The sequence below is a fragment of the Lineus longissimus genome, chromosome 3 (genome assembly GCF_910592395.1).
Source record: "Lineus longissimus chromosome 3, tnLinLong1.2, whole genome shotgun sequence".
NCBI classification, from domain to species: Eukaryota; Metazoa; Nemertea; class Pilidiophora; order Heteronemertea; family Lineidae; genus Lineus; species Lineus longissimus.
The window spans coordinates 13404947-13417089 of record NC_088310.1 but is presented as its reverse complement, the minus strand read 5'-3'; the positions used below and the strand labels follow the sequence as shown (position 1 = coordinate 13417089).

Sequence of the window (12143 nt, the reverse complement as noted above, 5' to 3'; positions counted from 1 at the left end):
CCTCTATATCTGTATGTCATATTGAGCCTCATTGGGCACTGGTGCAGATTTAGGGGGCAAAAGGGATGTAGCCCCCCTTTTTTGGGCAACCAACCATTATCACCCTTTCAGTGCCGGTTTTTCGTCAAGAAAAGATCCTCCACACTTCACAGACCACAGAAAAAAACCTGGTGAACAACCCTCCTACAAGTCCACAACAGCAGCAGAGCCATCTATACTAAGGCTGATGAACTACACTACACTGTTCAGGCCTGATTGGGCCCCAAAAGTTAAAAACTGCCCCCAAAATCCCACAATCCAATTGATTTGCAAAGGAAAGCTTTTACTTCACTGCGTTTTCCCATAAAATGCTACGAAAATACATCAGTCTGCAAATATCAGATTTCCCATACTGTGCTGTGCCTACATTATTGACACTCACTCCACACCGCTTTTCCCAATTCCTGCATATACGCAGTTGCATTTCTGTAGATTCTGTTTCTAGTCTAGTTCTTCTAGACCACCGGTAGTAAATTTAAATGCACGTTCTGGATAGTATTGCATGTGCCTGGAGATCATGCACTTCTTCAACAGCATTTGAAATGTCTATTTTGAAAGCCAATGGGATGACATGGGGAAAATAAAGAACTTTGTAAAAACAAACGAAATTTCTTCCAATATTTGCCCACTCCACGTACAATTTCCAAGAAAGTCCGACTAAAAAGTGTCCTCTTCATCCTTTCACAATAGCTAAACAAAGAAGCAAAGAAAAAGGAAATAAACAATTCATCTCCATTTTTAAGCTTTATTTTGTCTCTACCATGTCCTCAAACACAAATCAGTTTCAAAAACTTATGTGATATAAATGTAGACATACTGGCCATTGTTATGCGAACGAAATTACAAGTAATGTCATAATTATCATGTCTTTATAACAATTCAAACAAGCGTTATCTTATGTTGTCAGCACTTACATATCTCCAATAACTAAAACATCAGTCCTCCACAAAGACAGATTAATGAAGAAAAACTACCCAGTGGGCATTGTTATGCCAACAAACAAGGGTTATCTGATATTGTCACCACTTACATAATGTCCAATAAACTAAACCATCAGTCCTGCACAAAGACAGATTAATGAAGAAAAACTACCCAGTGGGCATTGTTATGCCAACGAAATTACAAGCAATGTCATAATTATCATGTATAACGACTGAAACGAGGGTTATCTGATATTGCCACCACTTAAATATCTCCAATAACTAAAACATCAGTCCTCCACAAAGACAGATTAATGAAGAAAAACTACCCAGAGGCCATTGTTATGCCCACAAAGTTACAAGTAAGATTACAAATAACAAAAAGTATTTCAAGTAAGAGTGAACAGTCTCCATCGATATGACATTAGCTTACTAGGGCACTGCACTGATAATATTAGCGGGAAAGGAACACTTCAAGTAGCTCGCATGGAATGCCAAAGCGGAATAAACTCAACACAAGAAAATATCTCAAGATATTCTAAATTCTCTACCAACAATCATGAACTTCAACCAAAACTTTAAAGAAACACCCTCAAAACAAAACAAAAGACGCAAGAAAGAGGAAACACCTCAAGATAAAAAAAACCTCCCTCAAAGAAAAATAATTCGCCTCAACATTAAAAAAGTCCCTCAAGGCAAAAAATTCCCTCAAGATATAAAAAACTCCCTCAAGAAAAAGAATTCGCCTCAACATTAAAAAATTCCCTCAAGATATAAAATTTCCCTCAAGATATAAAAACTCCCTCATAAAAAAAAGAATTCGCCTCAACATTAAAAAGGTCCCTCAAGGCAAAAAATTCCCTCAAGATATAAAAACTCTCTCAAGATATAAAAACTCCCTCAAGAAAAAGAATTCGCCTCAACAAGACAAAAAATTCCCTCAAGATATAAAAACTCCCCAAGACTCACGTGACCAGGATCAAGAATCACGCATAAATCCCTGACGTCAGACGTCGGCGCGCGAGCTGTCAGCTTTGACATTTTGAGGATGGCGAGGCAGCACATGCAGCAGGCTGAGCTTGATCGACTCTTCCAGGACTCTCAAATGGAGGATATGTTAAGAGATCTCCGTCGTAATACGACCGATGCTCCCGAAGGCGTACGTGGCATCGTCCGGCAGCTGCTCGATCATCAGTACATGGCAGGGATAGGGCGCCAGCTACCACTACCAGCGGGGTCAACGACAACAGCAGCAGCAGCAGCGCCAGCGATTCAGGTCATGCAGGTGAGCATGCATAGGCTATGCTAAAGGCTAGGCCTACATGTATAGGCTACACCATTATACATCATGCCCGGACATCATGCCGGGACACCATGACATAGGCTGCATATGCCAACTGATCCAATCCGCAATGCATTGACACTGCTAATGACATTTGACCACATGTAACTGACAACAAAACTGTCACTGAGCATGCTGAGCTGTGAGCATGATGATGCACTGAGTGATACTACAATTCATAGAGTTATGTAATGTATAGAGGTTCTTCACTGACGTCACATGATGACGTCGACAATGGTTTTGCATGGCCATTTTGGCCGTCAACGCGTCACGACGTAAAGGAAAATGCATTGGCAGGCGGCCATTTTGGCCGTCAAAACGTCACGTCATGACGTCACGTGAAGAACCTCTATAGGCCTATACTTGACGTCATTCATTGTTATACATTACTCTTGAGCCAAAGCTATAAATTGACATTTTTTTGCCTAGCCGTATCATTTATATAAGGGGTGTAGCTAGCTTTTTGGTCGGGGGGGGCAAAATGACACTTTTCGAAGTTTTCGGCCAAAATCACGGTAAAAAACACATATTTTGGTGCCCCTGCCCCCCCCCTGCTAGAGCGCCCCTGGTCCATGACATCACATCACATCTAGGCCTACTGGCATGTCGGTGACACTAATTCCCCTCCACCCCGCCATGCCAATCATGTAGATGTGAATGCCAATCATGTAGATGTGTCATGGCATGGCCATCCTTGCATAGGCCTATCAGCTATCTCATCTGTGGAGTATGGCACGTCCTAGCAGCACTATCATTATCAATATCATGCATGCAAATTCAGGTCAAGAGCATCGTCATCGGCACAGGCCCCCCCCCCAACCACCACCACCCTGTGCCCCGCGAATATATCAATGACTTGGCCCTGCTGAACCGTACAGCTAGCTACTCATTGTAGGCTACCGGTATATGTAAGGTGAGCGTTGAATCCCCTGCATCACTTTATAATCGAGTCTGACCGAGTGCACAAATGTACCCTATCAAACTGGTGTTATCCGATTTAATGAGCAACTCGCATGGACTGGTAAAGGTAGGTAAAAATGGTGAAGGGCCGGATTTCTTACTTTCATAATTTATTTGTTTATATTCCAGCCAACCACATCCTTGTTACCAGCCAGAACTATGGGGGATGAGTTGCGATCTGTTTTTTCCCCAACCTGCAGTAGGATAAGGAGTCAAGGGCCACGTGCAACTGCAACTGCTAGTGCAAAACCAAGCCAGGCCACCGTAAAGAAAGGTACATTTGACTTTACTATAGCACTGCTATGTTGCAATTACATGAGAAGCCCTTGGATGATTTCAAAACAGTTTTACTTTGTGTTATTTACTATGGATGTCATTTCGCTTTCTTTTTTTTCCTGCCTGCCCCCATGTTACACCCACGCTGACTTGACTTGGAGCCCTCAATAATTTGCTCCACTCTATCTAGAAATCATTACTATCTAGACAGCATGAACCCAGTTCTTATTATATCCGCACTTTTGGAGAAAGTTTGGGTATATTGTTTTATCAGGATTGTCTGTCCAACCGTATGTCCGTCCGTCTGTGTGTCAAACTCTTGTAACCTCTTTACATTCTTAACGAGTTTGCCTAGACATTTCATATTTGGTGTGCATGTGTATCACTATCAAGGCCAACTATCAAGGCCAAGTTCAATAATGGCTGATGTTGCAATCAGGATGGCCGATTGGTGACCATTCCATAACACTTCCATCAACCTGATTTCACTAAGTGCAGATATCCTAGCGTTTGCCAGCAAATGCGGTACCACTAGTTATCAATTGGGTCAATACAGATACATTTTGGTTGATATTTAATCAATTAATATAAATATGATATGATCTTTTTCAGTAAAAACCATGAAGAAGACTGTTTTCCTTCTATCCAAGGGGATGACAACCATTCCGACAGATAAAGGGGACATGCGGGCCAACGGGCGGGTGGCCGATTGTGTAAATAGAAGGTCCGATGCCACATCAGATGAGTTGCAACAACTGGTGGAGAGCCTGTTCGGAGAAAAACTGAGAAACATTGTTGCAATTCCAAGGTTAGTTCTTTGAATGATCGAATAAAAGTTTCACTTTCCAATCTATGATGACGAATGAGCTAGGCCTTTACAGTTGACCCAACCACTTTGTTCAGAAAATCAAGAAATTTCTCAATAATGTTCGATAATTTGACTAGAGTGGTTGTCATATCCACCCCATCCTCAAATGAGTATTTAGGGGGCAAGTATAGGTAGACATTTGTCTTTGCATTCAATGACAACACCTTCTTTATTAAATTTCTAGTAATCATTTTTATTTGTAGGTTCACCTTCATGAAGGCGGACCGCAACAAAGTCTACCAGCCGAATATACCTCCAGGCACGATATATGATGGTGAGACACTTTTCCACCTTGCTGGAAAAGGAAATGTTTACCTAATGGCAAGCGAGAGAATTCAGGATGGCTTTGATGAGAAGCTGTATTGTTTGGATGAAGAGGTAATATTATAATGAGTGTTTGAATTGGTTGTGTCATATTGTCATAATTGTTGTGCCTGGTCTTGTCTGTGGTCTATTATTCATCATCTTCCGTTAGAATGACGCTATATAACTTGCATCTAATACCTAACGTAAACCTGATCATTAGGTTTTCGAAGGTAATTTCTATTTAGGGTCTTTTCAAGGACTTGGTGTTACTTCCAGAAATTTGGAAGGGCAGTAATTAGGAAAATTGGCAAAGAAAAGAGAAGGGTGAACTGAGACAGAGTCTATTCAATTTCACAGTGTCTGTGATCAGTTGTATGAAGTTTGTCCTACATGTATTATGCTAGTTCGACCGGTGAACACATTGGCTCTGGTGATGTCCAAGGTCTGCTCGGCATCTTCATTCATCTTGTCATGTCTTGTTTCAGTCTTCAGATGACAACGAACTAACAACACCAGCCATACCGATCATAACTGCAACTACATCATTGGAGCCGTCGGAGCCTTTATTGCCTGTAATATCCCACCCTCGTATTCAGATGGGCACCCCACACATTCCTGCTGTCTCAATTATACAGGCAGAGAGTGAGATTGTACATGTGGAGGATGGCTGCATTGAAACTGCGGAAGACGTCCAGCTATTGGAAGACGGAATTCCAGTAAACATTCCTGTTCCGTAAGTGTTAAGTTATGAAAGTGCTGCTGAATTATGATATCAGATAAGGTTTATATCATTTTGTTGCGGCAGCATTTTTTCTTGAAAACGTTCTTTGGCTGGGATCTCAAGTGGAAGTTTAGTGTCCATTTTGGAGGGAGGGCACACCCCGGCACACCAACTATCTTCAGTTTGGCTTCTCACTCTTTCTGGGAGAACACTATAACTCAACCTTTCTTTAGCTTTTCCTTGGGTCAGTCACCACATGACCTAATAATTACCTTTCGTCATAACCACAGGTAACAGGTTTTTTTTACAGAGCCCAAAGAGTCACAGACAATAATTAAATGAATAAATGTATGTGACCAACATGTAAGTCTTTAGTATAAGCCTTTTAGTCTCCAGATCCCCCCCCCCCCTCCAAAGAAAATTACCAAAACATGCAGTAACCATCCTTTTTCACTTCTTTACTACACAATACAATTCTTTCCTAATGAAAATGACCCTGAGGTTGCCTTCAACCCAACCAATATACTTAAACAGCATGTCCAGCAGCTCTTCGGGCCACAGGCACAACCAACCACAACAAGGAAGGTCACTACAAGTCGGCGCCTGCCATTTCTCAGCTTCGTAAGGGAATGGAGCAAGGAGGATTTCCTCAACACGGTTCCCATTGAGGTCCGGTTTTTTTACTCTTTGGGCACAGTGGATGACGGTGGCCCTAGGATGGAATTTCTCTTCCGTTTGCTGCAGGACATGTGCAGCGGACGGAGGGGTATCTTTCAGGCAACAGCATACAAGGATTGTGCCCTGACCGTTACGCACAATGCTGAAAATATGGAGAAGCAGCTCTACTATTGGGCTGGGCGAGCAATGGCCACAATTCTTGTGCACGGGGGGCCCTCAGTGGCAGTACTTTCACCAGCTGTATACGAATACCTGGTGACAGGTTTTGATGCTGCCTGCCCTGGAATCGTTGACATCCCTTCCAAGGTGGTGAGGGACTTTATAACCAAGGTATGATGTGGTTGATTTGGCTATTACAAAGTTGGCTATCTTAGAGTTGGTCAGAGTATAGTTGCAAAGGTGTTTTTCTCTGACGTTTTTGGCTCACCGTAGGGGAGTCTATACGATACCGCAGTGTCCGTCGTCCGTCGTCGTCCGTCGTCGTCGTCGTCGTCGTCCGTCGTATCCTATTTCAAAAACAGTGGCACGTTTTTTAACCGCTAGGCCTATGAACTTTAAACTTTGTACACATGACCCCCTAGGTCAGATGACCCGTGACACTAAATTTTTGTCCGATCTGATTCTCTACTTGGCCACCAGGGGGCCAAATATGGATATCTAAAAAGTGTGATATCTCGCTTATTAGTGACTTGTTTTCGATAAAACTTTTGTGGTAGGTACTCATAGCAAGGATACATCATATATCTTACGGGTTTTTAATTTGATCTACTTTTCAAGGTCGCAGAGGTCAAATGGCGTGAATTGGCCGTTTGAGTGTAACTATGGCACGTTTCTCAACCACCAAAGCTATGAGCTTGAAACTTGGTACATATAACCCCCTATATCAGATAACCTCTGGTGCTGAATTTCAGCCTGATCTGATTCTTGACTTTGCCACCAGGGGGCCAAAACAGAAAAAGTAAGAAGTGCAATAGCCTGCTTATTAGCAAATTGTTTTTGATGAAATTTTTATGGCAGGGACCCCTAGCAAGGTTACCTCAGATGTTGCACGATTTTTCGGATTTGACCTACTTTTTAAGGTCGCAGAGGTCAAATGGCGTAAATTTGCTGTTTGAGTGTAACTATGGCACGTTTCTCAACCGCAACAGTTATTAACTTGAAACTTTGAACAAATGACCCCCTAGGTCAGTTGACCTCTTACACTGAATTTTGGTTCGGTCTGATTATTGACTTGGCCACCAGGGGGCCAAACTCAAAACTCAAAAAGTGTGATTTCTCGCTTATTACTGATTTGTTTTTGATAAAAGTTTCATGGTAGGTACTCCCAGCAAGGATACATCACATATCTTACGGGTTTTTGATTTGACCCACCTTTCAAGTTCACAGAGGTCAAAGTTGAAAACTTAACTGTTCTTGGTACGTTTTGTCGTTGTTCAATGTAAAGAGTTTTAATTTTGTGTAATGATGCATCTAAGAAGCCACTATTTGTATGCCAAGTTTCAGCCAGATCGGAATTCAAATATGGCCGAAATTGCATGTTTTGTGGGTTTTTCCTCGTATTGTGGCAATCCAAAGGTCGTGAGTTCAAACCCCGGTCAAGGACAGCCAAAAATATTTTTATTTTTCATCTTTTCCTTTTTTCTTTTCTGAGTTCTATCTTACATTTTCTTCATTTTTTGATTTATTTGGTGCCATAGATTTAATTAGGCGGCCATCTTGGAAATCGTTTTTTGCCGATTGCTGTAGTGTAACGAGTGATGAAATTGTTATGGTCAGGTGGATGTGTCTACATCACATATCACCCTGGTTTGTTATTTGACCTACCTGTCAGGGTCACTGAGGTCAAAGTTAAAAATATATTCACCGTGACCATTGTCATGGAGTGGCACGTTTCTTCACTATCATTTTCACCTAGACTCTACAAGCTTGGAACCACAAGTCTCGGATTCACCACTTGGCCAGGGCCGGCTCTGAACTGGTCACAGATGCATGTATAAATTATGAGAGGCCTACATACTGTAGCACTGTAACTGTCTACTAAAAATACTTACGGTGAGCACAATGGCCCCTGGCCGTTTCATTTTCCCTATTCTCAAAATACCATCATACCATTGTGGAACAAAAGAAAAATATGATGAATCACCCTGCAATGCTGCAGTCAATATTATAAGGCTGATCATGATTCAAATCTGCAGCTTTCAAGATATGACTGAGGATTTTCCTTTTTGATTATTTGATATTTTCCTGGCCAGACAACTTGAATTTCTAATGATAAAAATTCAAAACTGGATACACAAGATTCTTTGTTGCATCATAGCCATGATATGTGGTTCCTTATATTGGGTTGAAATGCCGGTTCAGTACTTAAGAATGTAACTGATATTTTGCTGCAAATTTTGTATTTCAGCTCAGTACGGCTGCGACGAAGGCAGATATGGTATCGATTATTACAACCGTGGATGACATAACCCAAGAGGATGGAACTTCCCTCCTCCTTGCAGCTGGTGTAAGCCCAAACCCAAATTTTGGCGATTTACGAGCTGTCGTAAGGAGATTGATAAAGTTCTATTCTCTTGGATTATACAGGTAAGTCATGATTTTGCCAATATTCAAGACCAAGATCAGTACATGTATATCCAGGGCTCGGACTGATTTGCAGTCACTTTTTTTCTTTGGATAACTAAGGACAGGAATCTTGTAAACTACGAAATGGAAACTTTGTAAACTACGAAATGGAAACTTTGAAGTAAAACCTGAGTGAAGGTGGAGCACATTTTCTAAATCGGCATCTAAATGGACATGCTTCACTCTAAAACAGCCAGTTAGTCAGCCAGCAAGAGGTTTCATATGTATTACATGTACATTTGTTTTTGTTTCAGATCAGAGTTAGAAAGTTTTGGGAGAGGGTTGCGGCACTGTGTGATCTTGGACTTGATCCAGGAGAACACAGTGGCCTTGAGGACATTATTTGCACCCCATTCTGCTGTTGTTAAACGTTATACACTGGTAAGATGTTAGCATTGTTAACGCTGATCTGCGCGTCTATTAGACATCTAGTATACGGCCGCGATAACATTTTAGCCTTGATCATCAAATGTTTTGTTGGTGCGATACCTTACTGTGATCGCACCCTTTTGTCGAATCGCGAAGTTAGTACGATAACTTATTCTCGTCGTTCAACCATCTATATTTGTTTATACATGTAATATATTTGCTGCTATATTTGACATAAAAGGCCATAGGTGGGTGCGACCCTCCCGTGTCTCTGGGCCTTCTAATAGGCCTACATAAACTGACGCGCGGCCGAGTAATTTATTTATTCTTGGCTTTGTTATTTACTGTATAGCCAGTTTGCATCTATAAAGGGACTATATAGAAATGACTGGTCGGTCACAGTTAGGGACCACCGTGGCCAACCCCTGGAAGGCCACGCCCTCGGGGATCGCCAATGCATTAATTTGCATGCTCTCATCATCCTCAAGAACAAAGGTTCACATGCTCTACTGTAAACGAGCATGCTGTAAACAGTGTCGGAATGGTCCTGAAAAGAACTGGTTCCTCTCTACACACTATGCAGGCGCGTAAGCTTGTTTTTGGCTCACCGTAAGGGGAGTCTATATGATAGCGCTGTGTCCGTCGTCGTCGTCGTCGTCGTCGTATCCTAACAGTGGCACGTTTCTTAACTGCTAGGGCTATGAACTTGAAACTTTGTACACAGAATGCCCTAGGTCAGCTGACCTCTGACACTGATTTTCGGTCCGATCTGATTCTCTGTTTGGCCACCAGGGGGCCAAATGTCGATATCTAAAAAGTGTGATATCTCGCTTATTAGTGACTTGTTTTCGATAAAACTTTTGTTGTAGGTACTCATAGCAAATATACATTTTATATTTTACGGGTTTTTAATTTGACCTTGTTTTTAAGGTCACAGAGGTCATATGGCGTAAATTGGCCATTAGAGTGTAAACTATGGCACGTTTCTTAACCACTCAAGCTATGAACTTGAAACTTGGTACATATAACCCCCTATATCACATAGCCTCTGGTGCTGAATTTTGGTTTGATCTGATTCCTAACTTTGCCACCAGGGGGCCAAAAGTGGAAATCTAAAAAGTGTGATATCTCACTTATTAGTGATTTGTTTTTGATGAAATTTTTATGGTAGGTTTTCCTAGCAAGGGTATATCACATATCGTACGTGTTTTTGATTTGACCTACTTTTCAAGGTCACAGAGGTCAAATGGCGTAAATTTGCCGTTTGAGTGTAACTGGGGCACGTTTCTTAACCAATAAAGCTATGAACTTGAAATTTGGTGCACCTGATTCCCTACATCATTTAACCTCTGACACCGAATTTCAGTCTGATCTTATTCTCGACTTGGCCACCAGGGGGCCAAAACTAAAAAAAGTAAAAAGTGCAATATCTCGCTTAATAGTAACTTGTTTTCAATTCTATTTTTATGGTAGGTACTCAGAGCAAGGATACATCACATATCCTACGGTTTTTGATTTGACCTTATTTTCAAGGTCACAGAGGTCAAATGGTGTGAATTGGCCGTTTGTGTGTAACTATGGCACGTTTCTTAACCACTAAAGCTATGAACTTTAAACCTGGTACACATGACTCCCTAGGTCAGATGACCTGTGACACTGATTTTCGGTCTGGTCTGATTCTTAACTGGGCCACCAGGGGGCCAAAACAAAAAAATTGAATAGTGCCATATCTCGCTTATTACTGATTAGTTTTTGGTAAAAATGTTATGGTAGATACTCTTAGCAAGGATACATCACATATGATACGGGTTTTTGATTTGATGTTCTTGTCAAGGTCGCAGAGGTCAAACGGCTTAAATTGGCCATTTTAGCGTAACTGTGGCACGTTTGTTAACCCCTAAGGCTATGAACTTGAGACTTTGTACAAAGGACCCTCTAGGTCAGCTGACCTCTGACCCTGAATTTCAGTCCGGTTTGATTCTCGACTTGGCCACCAGGGGGCCAAAAGTGAAAACCTAGAAAGTGTGATATCTCGCTTATTAGTGATTCGTTTTCAATAACATTTTTATGGTAGGTTCTCCTAGCAGGGATACATCACATATCATATGAGATTGGTCGTTTGAGTGTAACTATGGCACGTTTCTTAACCACTATAGCTATGAACTTGAAATTTGGTGCACATGACTCCCTACGTCATGTCACCTTGGACACCGAATTTCGATCTGATCTGGTACTCAACTTGGCCACTAAGAGGCCAAAACTAAAATTGGTAAAAAGTGCAATATCTCGTTTATTAGTGACTTGTTTTTGATGATATTCTTATGGTTACCATAATGGTACTTAACCCAAGCAACGATACATCACATGTCATACCGACTTTGGTTTGACCTATATACTATACATGTACAATGTTTCTTAACCTGGATGAATTCCAAAGCACCAAATATCTATACGGTGAGCACAATGGCCCCTGGCCGTTTCATTTATTTTAATCGGGCATTAGGGTGGGGGGTTGCAAAAGGCTGTCGGTGGGTAACGCTTACTGGCATTTAAGAGTTTAATTTTCCCGGCCATGGTGAGCAGAAATGATTTTCTTGTGTGCCCCCACCTCCCATAGCCTTAGCCACGCCCCTAGGTCTGTAGCTGGTGTAAAAGTAGAAAATTGCCCCCTTGAAAAAATGTCCGTCCCTATTGTAGGCCTACTCTGTTATTAGTATATGCTTCTACTATAGAGGCCGTGGCTGACAATAGCGCAGAGATTGAAGCACTTAATAGAATCCTTTGTTCCCCGGACATTATAACCGAGGACATTTTAAACTTCTACGCCAGTCTAATCTCCCCTACCTTTGTTGGCTTCAGCACTTAGCGGATTTCGTGACGGTGATTTACATAGTAGTGGTAGGGTATAACATCGTGAGTTGTGATTGGTAGTAGGGACCTCGACGGACGGCCGCGGGATCCGTGTAAAGCAGAAAATGTCCCCATGTTGAAAGTGTCCGGTACTTTTGTGTTCTGAACTCTTATGGCGCATGGTTCAAA

General features: G+C 41.7%; 1 protein-coding gene across 1 annotated transcript; it reads left to right on the top strand.

Annotated features, from left to right (window-relative positions):
• Positions 1-4157: 4157 nt before the first annotated feature.
• LOC135484791 (uncharacterized) lies at positions 4158-8578 on the top strand. The gene is made up of 4 exons (XM_064766474.1): positions 4158-4345; positions 4609-4783; positions 5197-5444; positions 8518-8578. The coding sequence occupies exons 1-4, from the start codon at positions 4158-4160 to the stop codon at positions 8576-8578; spliced, it is 672 nt and encodes a 223-aa protein (XP_064622544.1).
• Positions 8579-12143: the final 3565 nt, after the last annotated feature.